The sequence below is a fragment of the Podarcis erhardii genome (genome assembly GCF_964252035.2).
Source record: "Podarcis erhardii genome assembly, chromosome: 3".
Taxonomy (NCBI): domain Eukaryota; kingdom Metazoa; phylum Chordata; class Lepidosauria; order Squamata; family Lacertidae; genus Podarcis; species Podarcis erhardii.
This window is the reverse complement of record NC_138507.1, coordinates 21,739,621-21,757,433: the sequence shown is the minus strand read 5'-3', so window position 1 is coordinate 21,757,433 and position 17,813 is coordinate 21,739,621. Positions and strand designations below refer to the sequence as shown.

At 41.1% G+C, this 17,813-nt stretch overlaps 1 protein-coding gene across 1 annotated transcript in view; it reads right to left on the bottom strand.

Annotated features, from left to right (window-relative positions):
- Window positions 1-6,617: 6,617 nt before the first annotated feature.
- Window positions 6,618-17,813, bottom strand: part of KLHL29 (kelch like family member 29) — a 445,478-nt gene continuing 434,282 nt past the window's right edge. The window contains exon 14 of the mRNA XM_081856969.1: window positions 6,618-9,325. Within this exon, the coding sequence (XP_081713095.1) occupies window positions 9,142-9,325 (184 nt within the window). The 3' untranslated portion in view covers window positions 6,618-9,141. The remainder of the gene's footprint in view (window positions 9,326-17,813) is intronic.

Below are 17,813 nucleotides of genomic sequence, written 5' to 3'. Positions count from 1 at the left end.
CCTTGTCTCGCTTTCTGTTATGAATTTGGTGCTATTGTCTCAGGTACCTGAAACCAGCCAGCCTACAAGAACCAAACAGAACTTCATAATATTTGTATCTTGATTATAAATAAAGAATATAATGCCACAACTTGGGAGATTTTTGGTGCTACAGAAACTGCTCTCATTTCTGCTGTCTACATGCATTGTCTTGTGAGAAGCTTCAGGCAAAATGGAACAGGCCAACAAACTGGATAAAGCAGATGTAATTGTTTTTAAGTGGGCAACTTTTAAAAGAATTTTACTTTTCCCTTTTTCTCTGAGGTAATGGACAGAAGCCTGTTTTTAAAGCTGGCAGTGAAAGAAAAAATTGTGGTTAGAAAAATGAATTAACTTTGGTATACAATAATGTGAAGATGAGGCTCTCTGGAGCTGCCTTCAATGTGCCTTTTTAGTCAGTTGAGGAGGAGGACAAGGCTATTAAAATGGTTGGGATTGTAGCCAATGACAGAGTTAGAAAGTTATTTTCAAAAGCCTGTGTTCCCAAAGAACAGTTTCAGGTTCCCACACTGTCAAAATGGCAGCCAGTATTATGTTTTAACATGTCTGTGTTGCTCTCTGGAAACCTAAATTATGGAAATAACCATGTTATCTAAAAATGGTAAGATGCATTTATTCCACAAGTATATTTGTTTATCATACAAATTACACTCTGAGGCTTTCGCAGTAATTATTCAAAGTGGCTGTAGTTTATTTTTTTAATGTTCCATTTTATTTCTCCAGAGTTCTTAAAAACAGGTTTCTTTCTTTCTAAACGTCCATTATTTTGGAAGGTATAAGACTGGCTTCCATTATTTGGGAATGTAACTTGCTGGGTGGCCATAGGCAGAGAAGCGGTGGTTTTGCGCTTCAGTCCTTTAGCCTTTTTAAAAAATGAATTACGCCAGGCTCATTCAGTAGAATCCATACGGAGCAGTATTAAGTAGAAAGCAACTGACCGGCCTTTCATTTGTTTGATTTGGACCCCTGGATGCCCTGTAAAGACTGCAGAACTCTAGAGCTGAATGACGTGACAACAGTTTGAAACATTTTCTTCTTTGGCAGTTAAGAGGAGACACTCTTAGGCGTCGCGAAGTCTGTTGCATAAGGCCCTGTGCTCCACAAGGCCCTCTCAGATCTTTTAGAGCAACATGGAGATCAGGTGGATTTATGAGCTGATAAGAGGTAGTTATCCATTTATATATACATATATATATATAATCTGAAAGAGTGTCTTCTCCAAAATACGAAACCCAGTAGGTTTTGCTTTAAGTAAAGAAAGACAGCCTTGGACTACTGCAGAGATACTCAGCTACCTCAGCTTTTTGCATTTTACTTACCACCAGTGTTTACGGAAGGCTGTAATCCACCATTTACGTGCCGAAGCGAAGGTACTTTGTCACTAGACCACTTCATAGTAGCATGCTTGTGCTCTGAACCATACTCTAGCCCTGGGCTACTGCAGTAATCCAAAGTTTTTCCCCTCCTTCCCAGTCAGAATGCACATGCAAGCACCCGAATTTTAGCCAAGCCTTCTCCAGGCCCCCTCAAACGCCACTTGTCTTCGTTCCTAATGTGCATTTTAGTCACACTATTTTAAACGCGACTCCTGTAGAAGTGCTGTATTTTTGGTGGGAAAGTGCGATTAAAAATGAAAAGCATCTTGAACTAGTTCTTTCATTTTAGAAATTTGATTGTGGGGAACTTTTCATCTTTTAAGTTAGTATTTATTGCCATGACACCCGTCTAGGATATTTTTGCCGCCGTCAAAACCATTAGCATTTTGTATTTTGATGGAAATTGTTACAAAACTTTGAGATTTGATGAAATGAAATGTAGCAGATTTTTTGTAGTAAGTTTCTGGTAAAGCTATTTTTTTGCAAGTCTCAGGTTCTTGCAGCATTTTTTAAAAATATTGTAGTTTAAAGGTTCTTTTGTTCAAGTAGCAGCAGCACTTGTGAAAAGAGAGACTACATACATTTTTAACAGGTTACGAAATTTGTACAAGTTTAAATCCTTTAAATATAGTTGTCAGATAATTTGAAAAGCGTATCTTAAATTCAGATCCAACATTGAAAATGCTTCCAACTGGTCAGTTAAGGGGAAGAGAGAGAGAAAAAAAACTTTAGTAGTTTTGAATGTTGATAAGAAAGTGAGGACTGCTTCCTAAATGTTTAGGTTTTTCGGAAGAATTAGCTTATATAAATGTGTTAGTTGGCAACATTAAAATTATATAGTCACCCTTTTTGACTCCAAAACCACACTAAAACATGTATTGCTTTTCTTTACTAATAGCTTAGTGGTTGTAGAGTTAAACCTGTTAATCTATCCATGTTGTCAAGTTGTTTACTCTCTGTATTTTTGTTACTATTATTTTGCCACATAAAATTGGCAATAATCTGTACAAATCAATACCTGTTCCTTGTTATGAATATTACCAATGAACTCCTGTGCAAAGGCCTTTTCCTAGGGCCAGATGGAGGTTAAATTTCTGTGGGGGTAATGATGGAATTGCTCTAAGATGAACATGGCTGTGGAGTTAATTGTATTTGCAAGCTTGAATTTCACCTGTGATTAATTTATGTTTTGTGTCCTTGGTATTGTTGCTTGAGTTTTCTCATATGCCAATGTATTTATTATAGGGTTTTATTTTGGTTTTGGTTTTCTAATACCTTGTCTTACCATACTTTTTAAGTTGGAGGGTCATTTCTGGCTTCGTTTGATATTCCGAATGGCAGGTCTTGCAGCTGGTCATCACTTCTCCCTCCCTTTTTTGTGTGTAAATTCACCTTAAGCTTGAATCTGGGCTCCTTCTACCTGCTTCTTTTCTGTATTGTACATTGGTTTACTTAGGCAGTGGGGGATGTATTGTTGTTTGCTTCCATTCATGTGCGTCGGCTTTTTGATTAAGTAAGCTTACTTCATCAGCTATGATAAATTTTGGATTCTCTTATAAGTTGTATTCAGGATTGTGTTTCACTTGATCTCTTTTTTTTTGCATCTTGACTTCATTCTGCATTAGTTAAGTAAATTATTTAATTTTTTTTTTAAACTTTTGGATATTTTGGACATTTTACTGTAATTTGTAATATAACTGCTGTGAAATACTTGAATAAAGATGACAAGTAAAAATTCTGAGTTTCTCTTAATACTCCTTGCATTTAATGAAATGCTAATCGCAGGACTCCTATTTTGTGATTAAACAGTTTAGGCAGCATAATTTGTTATTGGAAAGATAATGGCCGCTCTTACTTAACACAAGAATGTGGAAAAATCCAGTTGGCCAAGATTCAGCGTGTGACTTTAGGCATATTGAAGGGCTTGGATGCACTTAATGGGAATGTTATACTTCTTCTTTTGAATTTCCATCTATCCTCTCGACCTCTTAAGTTAAAAAATGCCCTTTGTTGCAGACATGTGTCACTGGGGCTCGCTTGCTGTTTGAAATGTGTTGCTTGGGCTTGTGGAATTAGTCTTGCAGTTCTTTAGATCTATGTCGTTATGTATTAACAGCTGGAGATAACTCCATGAACAAAAGACTGCTGGATGATTGCAGAAACTCCAGATGAAAATGTTGCCCTGGCATTCATCTCTGCCAAAGAAATCTTGCGCCACCTGTACAGCCAAAGTGCCTTGCTCTGAACTTGTTTCTGCTCTTAGGAGATTGTGGTACACATACAAAGTGAATATCGTAGCAACAGGGTACAATTGGGTGTGTGGGGGAGAATTATGTATGCTACCTGGAGCTAGTTGGAGGAAGGACAGGATATAAATGTAGTTGCTCCAAACAATTGTATGAGAAATGCTTCTTTGTGTATGACTTACATTGGCATGTGGCCTCATAAAGGATGCACACAGTTCAGATAATGGCGGCTTTACTATTCATACACTGACTTTCCCCTCCTTACTTTTTCGTTGAGCTGTGTGAATGCGACATTGTAATGGCCATTAGTTGCTCTAGACAGATTTCTAGCTATGTAGTTATAGCATTTATTCGAGTAACACCTGAACTTTACTGAGCAAGGACTTTGAGTTCCCTGATCTGGAAGCAGGTCAGAAAACTTACCTTCTGGAAAGTGGATGAGCTGGCATGGACTTCTTTGGAGCTTTGTGTGACTGCATTGCCTGGCTTCAAAACATATTTAGGGAGTTTACTCTCCACATCAGTTGTGGCAGAGATATTTGGAGGTGGTTTAACTCATACTTGCATGAGACACTTTACAGGGTAACGTATTAAAATGGTGTTGTGGAAGAGTTGTGTGGCTGGAGGACTTTTTCCCAGGATCAGCAAAGAGGGGATTTGTTGCTTTTCCTTTCCAAAAGATCAGTTTAAGCTCCCGTCTTCAGCCCAACGGCAGTAGGTACAGTTGTAGCTTTGCCCGGTTTCTATCTATGGCCTGGTAGCTTTGAGTGCTTATGAAACTTTAGATTTGTTGCAGGACCTGATAGCTTCTGTACAATTCCAGAAACCCCCTGAAGGAACAGATACGACTCAGCCCGGGAATGCTTCTAGATCCAGCTGGAGGCCCAGGTAACTTTAGCATCTATAAACACCTTTTACCACTTGCAATTGGTGCAGCTGCTGCAACCTGGACTTGTAACCTTGATCACACCAAGGCATTGATTAATTCAAGGTTGGATTATTGCAACGCACTAGTGCAGGAACGAGCACTTCTGTTCAGATCAGCACTGGTTGCTCATTGGCTAGCAGGCCAAGTTCAAGGTGTTACTATTAATTTCTAAACCCCTTAGCCACTTGCAACCAGTTTACTGTACCCCTAATCCATGCCCACTTTACTGCTCTGTTGGAGGTTCCTTCTGCACTTGTAAGTAACAAGACCACCACCTGTGTAAAAACATTTTCATTTAGGCAAGCCTACGAGACATGTAGAATTTACCTTTATAATAATAATAATAATAATAATTTATTATTTGTACCCCGCCCATCTGGCTGGGTTTCCCCAGCCACTCTGGGCGGCTTCCATAAAAACCAGAAATACATTAAAATATCACAGATTAAAAACTTCCCTGAACAGGGCTGCCTTAAGATGTCTTCTGAATGTCAGGTAGTTATTTATCACTTTTACATCTGATGGGAGGGCGTTCCACAAGGCGGGTGCCACTACCGAGAAGGCCCTCTGCCTGGTTCCCTGTAGCTTTGCTTCTCGTAATGAGGGAACCGCCAGAAGGCCCTCGGCGCTGGACCTCAGCGTCCGGGCAGAACGATGGGGGTGGAGACCCCCGCTTCTTTACCCCCGCTTCTTGGCCACTTCTGATTTTAATAACCCTTTGACTGTTTTTAAATACCTTGATTTAAAAATCAAGAATCGTAATGTTTTTCAGTTTTGAAAAATGCTCAGAAGCTTTGTTATTATCAAGCATTATATAAATTTTGATAAATGCGTGCTTAGGAACAAAATCTCTGTTCTAGCTAAACTTGTGTCCAGTTGTGCTATACCACCAAACCTCAGAGCACTTTGCACAATCACATTAACAGCCTACCATGACAAATGTGATACAACATTCTGAGACTTCCTGCTTGATGACAGATGAATTGTGCCAAACTGTGAAGAGTACAAACAACCTTTTAAAGGGTTGTGCGCTACTCCTGTAGTAAAGGAACGGCTGGTGTCAATAAAAGGTGAAAAGATGAGCCAATCTATGTTTCGAATTTCTAAAAGCTTTTAAGGAGATTGCTTTTGCATCTCGTAGCAGATATGTGCATATGATTCATTTATCAAGAGGCTTTCCTCCAATTTCCCAGAGGAAATCCAGAATAATTTGCACATACAAGCAAAACTAAAATGCCCTCTGCCTTGCTCATCTTACCAAGTAGTATTGACTTGTGCTGAATAAGACATCTTCTCCAGTGTTGATAAGGTTGGCAGCTCCTTCAACTCACCCTGGATAGTTTCAGCAACTGAATTGAAAACACGAGTCACTTTCCTGGTGTTCCAGTTGAGCCGTGACACAAAACAAAAATGATTTAAATGACTGCAGGTTAAGATCTCAGAGTTTCACACTGTCTGGAGACTCACATTTTCCTTTAATGAAGAAACCAGACCTAATCATCTTACAAAATGTTCCACTGCTGAAAACAGCCTGCACAGCTAGAGAGCTTCTTGGGACCAGTTTATTGTACTTGGCTGGCTATTTGTTCCCACCTAGCAATTTATAGCTAACCTACAATGGTGAACTGAACAGGCAAGAAAGCAAAAAACCTGTTTTAAAGTTCGCAGAGCTGTGGGTTGCAATTACTCCTCTGAGATACTGAAAATGTTTCACCAAATGGTAGAAGTGGCTTCCAATTTTAGCATATCATAAAACAAGGTAGTACAAATCTGTGGGTATAGAAATAAATATTTGTGAAATGTTGACAAAGCATGATAAGATTGTGGCAGAATATGTGTTCTAGAAGTTAAAGGAAAAGAATGCCAAAACAGCAGTTGTTTCAGCGGCTAGAATCCAGGTTAATTTCCAAGAGCTATAAAGGTTTTGTCACCCGTGCCTAGAAAGAAGCCTGATTAAGAACAACATAGAGTTGATCCAAGTGTTGCTGCTGGGTTTTTTAAACAAAAAATAGTCCAATTAATGCTGAATCTAGATCTAGAAATAGATTTATTTTAACAAGAACTTAACAGTAAACATATATACAGTATAATTACAGAAAACCCTGTGTTTTTAGTATTCACAGAAATAGCCAGATTTGTTGCAGTGTGAGAAAAGAAGAAAGAAGATAAATTTGGAGAAGTTGAAATGCTTAGCAAGGCTTACAAGCTAGCACCTCCTTTGGAGGCAGACACACACCAATGCTAAAAATCAACCTGCCCCAGGCAGTGAGGAACTTGTGCGCCAATCTTTTAGGTTCACACTTTGCACTATGGTTGACAAAAATACTTCACATGACTTTCCCCCCTTCAGAGAATAAGACAAAAACTGCATAAATTTAAACACTTGCTGTCCATTTCAGAGAGCTTAGTCGTTTTATAGATTTGCTGCCTAGATGAGCATTTATTTTGAAATATGGCAAGTTACGAATTTCATACTAACATCTGCATTGTATAAATTTATTCTTAACAAAATAATGCAATTGGCCAGCCAGCTTATTGTATGGTTATCCAAAACTTTCCCAATTTTAAAAAAAAACAACCAAAACTTTTTTTTTGTATCAAAATCAGCTAGCCATTGGCTGCAGTTCCCTGGCTACTTAGAAGTCAGAGTAAGGCTGTGATTCTAACCACACTTTACTGGAAAAGGTCCACTGTAACCGATGAGACTTGTTTCCAAGTTAAGGTGGAAGAGAGAGCGCATCTCTTGCATCTGCCTTTGGGATGCTGCCACAAACAGCATCCTCCCTCCCCTTGTCCTTTTAGGGTTCAGGCAATTGCTGCATTGTGCATTTCCCTGCCCCTTCTAGCGCTGGTAATATAGCCCAGAGCAGGGAAATGTACAAAACGAGACACATCCCAAGTGTTATCAAGAGCATGCTGGGTTTTTGGGATTAAGTTTCCCATTAAGTTTCCAGCGACTTACTAGGTCACATCCCCTTGGGAGTAAAATCTCGACGTCACTGATTTCAATGGCAAATATTTGAATGAAGCTAGGATTTCGCTCTGTGATTACAGTATGTGGCATGCCGCACTTCTGATGTAAGTAAGTTTTCTTTCTAATGGCCGTGATGAAGTTTGGTGAAAGAGCATAGACAGTTGCGCCCATTCTGTTTCTTCCTGGCTGCTGCAAAGAATATCGGCGCTGGCGCCATGGTCTTCATAAGGTATGTTTACTGTTAGTATCGCAACCCTGTTGTCCCAGCTTTCTCCCATCTCACCTGCTCCACTTTACAGTTTTATAAAGAAATGTCCACGTCACAATGCTTCTCTGAATATACAATATTTTAATATACATATAAAAATATAGCCCTGCTGTGTATATACTTACAACTCTACAGAACCTTCCCCCCCCCCCACCCCTCTCTAAAGTAGGAAATAACCTGATGCGATTCCAATTATAGTTGTTAAACCTGTGCAGTGAGAAAGCTGCAGAAGCGTTTATTCCAAGACAAGCAGCCACTGAAAGCCTCTTGGGGAGAGAGAGGGTTTCTTTTAAGACTCCCACATATACTTGGGAAAGGGGAGGGGCAGAGCGAGAGAGTTTGAAAAAATAGATAGGATCTTGATTCATCTGACAAAAATATAGACAGTGGCATATATCCTGGATAGTGGACTGTCGTTCAGTGGCTATCTTAAACCCCCAATAAAAGGCATTGCCTTAAATAACTGGCTCAAAATAGGGAAACCCAACACAGAATATTCATTCTAAACTTTGAATAGATAAATAAAAGTTTAATAAAAGCTCCTAGATGCCTCTTGCTTTACAGAAATTTAGCTGTCATTTTGTTCATACAGTAGAAAAACAGTAGAAAGGGAGAAACAAGCCCTCCTCACGACCACACATTCACATTGGCATACAATTTCAGAAAACCTTTTCATTAAAAGGACATGGAATGCTAGTAGACAGACAGACACACTTCTATCCTTTTATTAGCTGTGCTCTAAGGAGCCGTAATAGACATCTGCTCTGGTGGAAGACTGACCTCAATCTACACAGTCTGTCCCATAAGTTCTATCTTGGTCATTGGTATTGAAAAGCATGTTGGTTTAAAAAGAAAAATGTAGCAATCAAAGTGGTAAGGACACTTTGACCTTCCTTTCACATAGCCCGATGCTTAACGTGTAATAGCAAAACCTAATCAGTTGTTTTAAGAACCGAGCTTGCTCTCTAGGAGTGTTAACGCAGACTCTTCCTTTCCCCCTAGTTAAACAACGTATGGGAAATGCTATTATTGCACCTGGGTAAACCAAAACTCTGTCTGTAACAAGTGCCACTACGACATCTAGTGGCACACTTGTGTTAAGTCACACTATCGTACATAGCATGGAGCTGTCCGCTCCTTCACCAAGAGGTGAGGATGAATTTCTACATTCAATGTAGAGATTATTCCCAATTTTAGACAGGTTGTTTGCCGGTTATTCATTTCCTTGATTTTTCTCTGTAGGACAGTTTCTTTTTCTTGCCTACTTTCAGCAGGCGACAGCCTGTTTGATATCCACATCTTCATGGCCATCAACCACTCTGAATGTACTTTTTAATTACTACGCAGCCATGTCGGAAGACAGGGCATGGCATATTGGGCAGAAGCGTCCATGTGTTTGTTTTGGGGTCGTAGGCTTCCATATTTCCCAGAGCAGGGCCTTCGCTGCTGACAATTCCACCCGTGGCGTAAATTTTTCCATCAAGAACCACCGCACTGGGCAGAGAGAAAAAGAGAGACATGAAGTAAGTCATATTTCACGGAAGCACTCCTTGAACCCATTAGTCCAGCCTGCTGTTTGGATGAAATCTTTACATAGCTTAATTATTTCACCCAAACCCTTCTGTGCAGAAAGGCTCTCTTAAGTTTAAATACGGGGACAGCAACTAGTCTTGAGGACCCCCAGTGGGGAATAAATAGGGCATCCAATGTTTATGTGACTAAGGACTGCATCACACTTAATGTCACCAAACTGAAAAGCAAGGATTGCCTTCTCTGTGTGCTGCTGGCAACCAATGTTCCAATGGGGATGGCTAGTGGAGGACCAAATTTGCTCCTTCTGCTGGGGAAGTTGTTGAAGACTTACTTCTAAATAATAAAATACATGGCTTTCAAATGTGCCGCACAAGAATGGAAGTCTTGTGTGAGGTACACGAGCACAGGATTACGGTGCATCTCCAAAGCTTGAAGAATATACACAGGAAGCATGAGTTGAGCCACACACCCCACACACACACTTGCAGCATCACCTTGCAACCATATGCTGAATACAAGCAGCGGAGGGCTCTAAATCAGCATAATATTTGTGTGTGTGTGTGTGTGTGTGTGTGTCCAAGAATTTAGCAGATTGGATCTGTGCAGAAACCCCCTATTTAAATGTTACTTCAAAGTGTGTGAGTGTAATTGGCCCCGAGTTGGGGAAAGGCAAACAAAACAACCTAGCTTCCTACTATGTATAATACTTTACAACAGAGCTTTCCAAACTTTTCATGTTGGTGACACACTTTTTAGACACACATCATTTCGTGACACAGTAATTCAGTTTTCCTAGCAAACCGGAGGTTAAACCAACCCCTTTCCAGCCCTGGGGGGGAGCGTTTGTGTGACACACCTACACACTGCAGCCGACACATTAATGTGTCGTGACACGCAGTTTGGAAAGCTCTGCTTTACAAAATGCGGAGATACTTGTGAGCGTGTGAATTAATGATGAAGATGAGAAAAAGTTAGGAGTCACGAAGAATAAACTGAGAGGAGTGCTGAGTCATTTAAACACAATGGTGTTCCAAAACTAGAGTTCAACTGCATAAGCAATCTGAGACTGAAGGCTAAGAAACTTATAGACACAGAAAGAAAGGAAAAAATAGAAATGGCGAAGTAAATGATGCAATAGGTTGTTAAACTATTTGGTGAAAGTTTGACTGAAACACTAGATTAGTATGAATAGGCAAGTGGGACATTCCATTGCCCCAAGATTTCAGTGGAATCCATTGAGTGACAGTAAATTTGTGTACTTCATGAAGGAAGTGGGAAGTTGTTTTTTGAGAGAAGAAGTCAGAATAAACAAGCTAGTTACCGACAACTTGTCCCAAAGACTACAGAGGTGATTGGGGACAACAGTTGCTTATTTATGTCTCCAAAGACTCTTACTAGCAGTTTTGCCCCTCTCACTATGCTTCCACTACACATTTGTGTTTGGAAATTAGCATCCCTCCTTCACATTTGTAAACTATTCATTAAGTGTAAGGGGGTCAGTCTGCTTTCTGAAGAGGCTGTCCCTCATCAGGTGGAAAGCACACAGATGAATGCCCCATAGGCTGCTTGGTGATTATCTCCTAATAGTGAGGATGAGCAGACAAAATAATTTTAACTGCTCACAGATTGGGTTGGCTGGACTAATAAAATTCAGGAGACTGAGCACAACCTCATTTTAAGCACCATCACCTCTTGGAAAACAGAAATATCCTATATGCCAGGGGGTGGCAAACCTGTTGCTTGACTACAATGCCCATCATCCCTGAGCATTGGCCAAAGAAAGAATTGGACCATGATGGGTGGGGCTAAGGCATGCTAAGACCTGCCCCTGGTACATCCACATAAGTCCTTTCTTCAACGGTTTCATGTAAACTGTCCTTTTAGTGTCACTGTTTAGTCAGATAGTTTTCTAGGATTTAAGTGAGGAAGGAATGACAACACACATTGAAAATGTTTTCCGGTTGCTATTAAGTGGTTGATTTTGGACAATGGGGCAATCAATTTAGCATGTATTTCTGGAACTGGAACTGCTGAAAATCTGCAGAAAGCTGGTATCCAGTTAGAAAACAAGACCTAGACGAAATAATTGACGCTTCTTCATCAGCAGTTGTTAGACTATGCAACTCCCATGACTACTGGCCATGCTGGAAGGGATTAATGGGAACTGAAGTTCAACATATGTGTAAACAGGTTGCCAAGCCCTGCTCTACATGCTGATATATAATGAAATGGAGGAGGAGGAGGAGGAAAGTACCAGTTATTTCCCTCTAGAAAGATGCAACTTCAACACTCTTCCATTAAAGCAACAACACTTTGATCCCTTGCAAAGGCAATATTGGTGGCTGCCATGTGAAGACAGAAACTAGAAAAATCAGGATCCAAGTTTGTTTCTTAGTTCTATTAGTACCTGTTGTCCCATAGAGGGGAGAAAATATACACACACACACACACACACACACACACACACACATTTTTTGCTTTGTATCCAGAAGACAAGGTCCCAAGTAGTGCGGGGGATACCAAGGCAGTTAGGGAAATTGTAACAGGGCTGAAGTGATTTTTGGGAACATTTTGTCTTTTTAGAAAGATATGGAAAGCACTCCCTACCCAACAGTGTAAAAAATAATAATACAATTTTTGACAATTCTTCAGGAAAGGGGGTGGATGACAAGTTCTGAAGGTGTCTCAATCTCTCTCCTCTTTTCCAGAGGCAAAACTGTTTTATTTCTTCTTCATTTCCACCCTTCCCCCTAGCCTAGCAAAGATTGCTTCAATAAAAATAGCACACAAAATATGAATACATGCCAAATGGACAGTCTGGAAAAGATCCCCATCTACTTGATCTTTCTCTGCCTCCTTGGGTTTCAAATATCTTCTGCAAGCTCTAAGTGCCCAGCAACATAGCAGGAAAGAACAAATGGGCCTCACAAATCAAAGAGGCCCTGTAACAGGAGCCCCAACTGTATGCCTCTTGACTTCACTATAAAAAAGCTTTATTAGCAACAAGCAACTTGATGGCGTTTTTATCATGGCCCATAAGGATGAATGGGTATGATACAGTGCTTAGAAATGTGAGCCCCCAATGGAGATCCCAGCAGTCATGAACGTAGCAGACAACTAGCTACCATCAGGTTTCCACCTATATTATGTGGACAATAAAACTGCCCCACCTCACAGTGCTGTTTTAAGAATTACAGAAATAATGATCAGAAAGCGCTTCCCAGCTGCTGCTCCAAGATGAGTCAGCCACTGACTCCCCAAGGGATTAGAAGTGAGCAAGCATTACCTGGAGTGAGTAGGTGTTCGTCTCCGCCAGATCACTTGCAGTACCTGCTGTCAGAATTATGGGCACCAACCTATGCCTACCTGGTGTGAATGGGGTGGTAAGACTGCTGCCTGGGGTGAGAGTTGCCTGGCAAGGAGGGCACCGTTGGCTCTTGTAGTTACATGGCTGGATGTATCATTAGTTGAAATCAAAATTTGCCTCGCTGCAGCTAGTGCCACCCTAGACAGCATTAACCAGCATTGATATGTTCTGTCTCTACTTGTAATGTTCTCAAAGAAAAAGGAAATGACATCGGAGGCGCATATTATAGTGGGGGAAAGATATAGGCACCAAGTATGTATCAAGAGCATGAGCCATTAGGACACAACATCATCAAAGCTAGAAGTCAGGTCATTCGTTATTCAGGTCTAGAAATTCCCCACATTACTTTCCCACGCATGCACTTTTGGGGTGGGGCAACTGGTTCTAAATTTGGTTCCTGTGTTTTGTTTTTGCAGGGTTGGTGTTTGTTAAAATGTTTAGTTGGGGTTGGTGGTTACAAAATAAACTGTTTATTATTGTTATATTATTATTGTTATTCTTGGTTTCTACTGATTTATTGGTTTGTTTGCTGCTCATATAGGATATTTTGTTTTTTAATGTCTGATGCTTTGTTGTATATATGTCGTAAGTCACCCAGAGTAGATGGGAAAACCCAGCAAGATGGCTGGGATATAAATTTTATTATTATTAGTCAGTGAACTGACCTTTCTGCTTTAGAACCCAGTGCTAATTCCCGCAAGGGAGTTATTGTCTGGACACAAAAGTGCTCTAAATCTATTGATTTGATTAAGCAGGAGCTGTTCAAAATCTAGGAACACCATTCAAAGAGGAGACAGCAGTGATTTATAAAATGTATACTTTTAGAGAAAGACATGCCTGTCTCTTGGTGGAAATTATGTTTAAATTAAAGCAAGTGCGAAGATTTAATGTCCTCTACCTTTCTGCTTTATTTGGGGGCATGGAGATTGTGGAAGTGAACATTCACTGAAATCTGAACAGTGCAAAGAATCTGGCATCCACAGACAGAGGCTGAAGCAGAACTTAAAACTCCCTTGTTCTAAAATGCCATCAGTGAAATGTAAGAACTTGGGAATGCTGTCTACGGTTTTGACATTGTAAAGGCCATGTCTCAGGAGAATATCACTACTCTTTCTTCAAAAAATACAAATATTTTATGCATACTGTTCATAATACAGTGGAACCTTGGGTTGCAAATGTGATCCGTGCGGGAGGCACATTCGCAACCCACAGCGCCGCGTCTGCGCACGCGTGGGACACAATTTGATGCTTCTGCACATGCGCAAAGTGCAATTTAGCGCTTCTGCGCATGCACCAAAACCCGGAAGTAACCCGTTCCGGTACTTCCAGGTTTTGGCGTGTCCGTAACCTGAAAACGTGTAACCCGAAGCGTCTGTAACCCAAGGTACCACTGTACTAAATAAGGTTGTGGTAGTTGTTCTTTTTGAGATTTTTGATTAGCTGCTTTTGTCAACATTGACAAAATTTCTCAAAATTGTCTACAGCAGCCTTCCCCAGCCTGGTGCCCACCTGATGTCACTGACTCCAAATCCCAACAGTCCCCAGCCAGCATTGCTAATGGTCAGGGGTGGTGGTGGTCATAGCCCACATCTGGGCAACATTTGGGGGGCACCAGGTTGACTACCAACCCCACTCTACAGTAATGCGGAATAACTTTAGATCATATAAAAGGGAGGTCAAAGGAAGAAGCGGGAAGTGCAAAAGTCCTGAGAGATGTTTTGCATCTGCAGTTCAGTTTGAAAGCTACACATCCATTAATTATCAGCCTTCCATGATCTTGCTTCACGTTTCTGCTGTTTCAAATCCAGGTGAGTTCCCAACAGACATTATCACTGTTGTTTCAATGAGGAACATTGCATGATATGCATTGAACAATGGACTACACACATGGCAGTGGCAGAGGAAGGAAAAATATGGGAACTTAACTGGGCAGGCTATAAATTACTGAGTGACAGTTCTGCTTGGGTACTGGCTTTTAAGAGGATTCTTGCAAGGTCTTTCATTAGTGGCCACCACCAGACGTGATAAAACTAGCACTTCCAATGCCGAATGCTCATCAGCATCTGGTGAGGTGTTTTTCCTTGATGCTGAATCATCAGTATCAGGTTCACCTGGATCATCTGCGGCTGGTTGTGTCTCAGTGGAATTCCTTGCACTGGCACCAAACATTCTTTACAGCCAAACCTCCTTTAGAAGCTTACTGCTGAGGGAACTTTTGCGATCTCAGTTTGACTTGGCTGTAAACATTAATCCTTGTCTAGATACAACATTTAAATGAGGAAATATCTTCTCTAGCTGTCCTTGAGGCTATAAAAGAATGTTTAAATGACTAAATTAGCATGCTCGTATGCACCACATTCTTCCTAATTCTCGCAACTAGTTTTAGTAACTGAAAACGGGCATGACGCCACACACACACTAATTTATCTGGAGCGCCTCCAAAGAGCTGTTAAAAAACAAGCCAGAGATTTCCTTTTAAAACTTTCCTTTTAGTGTATTTACAAGAAAAAGCCACCCACAAATATTCCTGTGAACTCTGACCACCCAGGAAGAGGAAATCCAAGCTTCAAAATTTCTGAATTCTCTCTCTTATCTTTTCATTTTAATTCTATGCCACCACCCACTTCTGTGTTGTAAAAATTCTGCAACACCACTGTCTTTCTGTGCTGAAAGGCAAGGAAACCCTGTAGCTATTGCTTCTGCCTAGTAGTCTCCTTCAAGATGTCAATGCTGAAAGGTATTCCTCACCTTCCTGTTTGCAACCCTTTTGTGTATTTAATATTTTGCACTAATGCCTGGAGGGTAGGCACCCATGATCTACCTCCAAAGCAATGTTCACATTAGCTTGATAACAGGCGTAGAGGGTAACCATTTATGCATTTTGCTGTGCTGTTGTGCCAGTGTTTTCCCCTTGTGTATGCTGGAGTATCCACTAATACAGATACGGCAATCATTTAACCCTCAGTTGCTCTACAACAGCCACGACTCCAGCAAAGCCTTTCCTAAGCCGCATTCTCTATCGTCCCATCCCCACCCAAATCGCCATCCCACCACCCTTTTCAGTTTCTGTCTTGTCTCAGTCTTACCCTATGCCCTGGTCTTGCCCACCTAATGCAAGCCATCTGGGAAGAGATTGCAGCTCTGTGATACATATATCAATGTTGAACAGTGTTTGCTGTGGTGACAGAGCAGCCTTGGAGGTGCGTCAGCTAGGAAGTGTGCCTGGTTCTCATACCAGCTGACTGCATGGCTCGTTGCCACATAGGTCATTTGTGTTTGAGGTCACCGCAGTACATCTGAGGATGGTGGCAACTGACAGCGTCTACCCATACTTCACCACCACCATTCTATACTGCAGGAGTTGGCCCTCTTGGACATGCTACTGAAGGGAGTTGGAGTCCAGCAATAGCTAAGGGTCAGAATGATGGGAGTTGGAGTCCAATAGCATCTAGAGCACAATAGGCTCCCCACCCTTGTTCTAATGCAATCCCAATGTTGGTGATGTTGCAGCAGTCATTGGACCGCAATGCCCTATACTCACTGACTGGCAGAGCAGCTCTTGGGAGTAGCATGCTAACTTGGCTACTCAAAACAAAAACTACACAAATTTGGGTAGGCTGATGGCTGCATTTTAGAATACTAGATGGATGGCATAGCTTCCTTTTTAAAAATCCCATTTTCACACATCATTTTTGAGTGGTTTTAATTGTATACCACTTTGAGATTTTGGGGAAAGAGGTATTTAAAATAGTATCAGTTAAGTGAAATGGTGTATGTCTTAGGTGCCCTTGCCTTTGTATTAACTAGGAGTGCCGACTCGAACTCTCTGGGGATCTGGCTGCAGCCTACAGACATTTTCGTTAGTATCATTTATAAAAGTGACTAAAATACATTTAACTATTAACAAATTACAAAACCATGAAACAAGAGCAGAGGGGAAATCTTTGCGCTAGATGGAAGACATTAAGAGCAGCAGAAACATTAAAGTACATGATAATTAATGTAGATGAATCAAAGAAGTCAGGCAGAATTTAAAAGGAATAATGTTGATGAGTAACGTTCATCACACTTGCACACCTTTCATCCACCCCCAAAACATACCTGCAAATGCTCCCTGCACTTTCCCACAAGGGACCAGGATGACAGATGCAAAGGTGACCTCTTTTTCCACTGAGAGCCAGTGTGGTGTAGTGGTTAGAGTGTCAGACTAGGACTTGGGAGACCAGGGTTTGAATCCTCGCTCTGCCATTAAGCTTGCTGGGTGACCTTGGGCCAAGCCAGTAACTCCCAGCCTAACCAACCACACAGAGTGGTTATGGGGATTAAATGAAGAGGGGGAAGAACCATGTATGAGCTCCTTGGAGGAAAAGGTGAGATATAGATGCATTAAATTAAGCACCATCCCATTTTCTAGTTCACCTTTGCGTAAAAAGAACATAGAATGTGTTTCCTGTGCGTAGTCATAGCCTGGTTTGTTTAGAATTCAGGCAGCATGCAAATAGACCTGGGTAGCAAGAGATTATTCACAGGGCGTCATCAGCAGCCATGCGCTAGCGTGAGCAATGCTCCCAGGGAAGATAATTTAGAACCAGCAATTCCCAGCTGAAAGTGCCTTTTCCCCCCTCTGACAGCTAGCCTGGCAGATTTGTCATCCGGTCCTTCCAAATGGAACTCCTTAATAAAAAACTGAGGTTCAGGCTATACCGTACAATAACAACAGTGTGTGTATGTGAGATTTTTATTTCCTTTTTTTAAAAAAAGGTTTCTGAACAGCAAAGCATGGCGAGTGCTCTGCTTCACTAACAGTAGGAGCTGCTAGCCCCCACCGTGGGCCGCTGATCTCCAGCTAACTCATTTCCTTATTATTACAAAATCAGGGTAAGCTGGAGGCATTGCAAAAGGTAAAGTAGATGGCTTGTTGAGAGTGAGTGTGTAATCTCCATATGGATTGTGCTAGGAAACACCAGTTCTTAACAGATACCGGGTGTTGCTCAAGAGTAGCGTTGCCATATGAAGAAGAAGAGGAGGAGTTTGGATTTGATATCCTGCTTTATCACTACCCTAAGGAGTCTCAAAGCGACT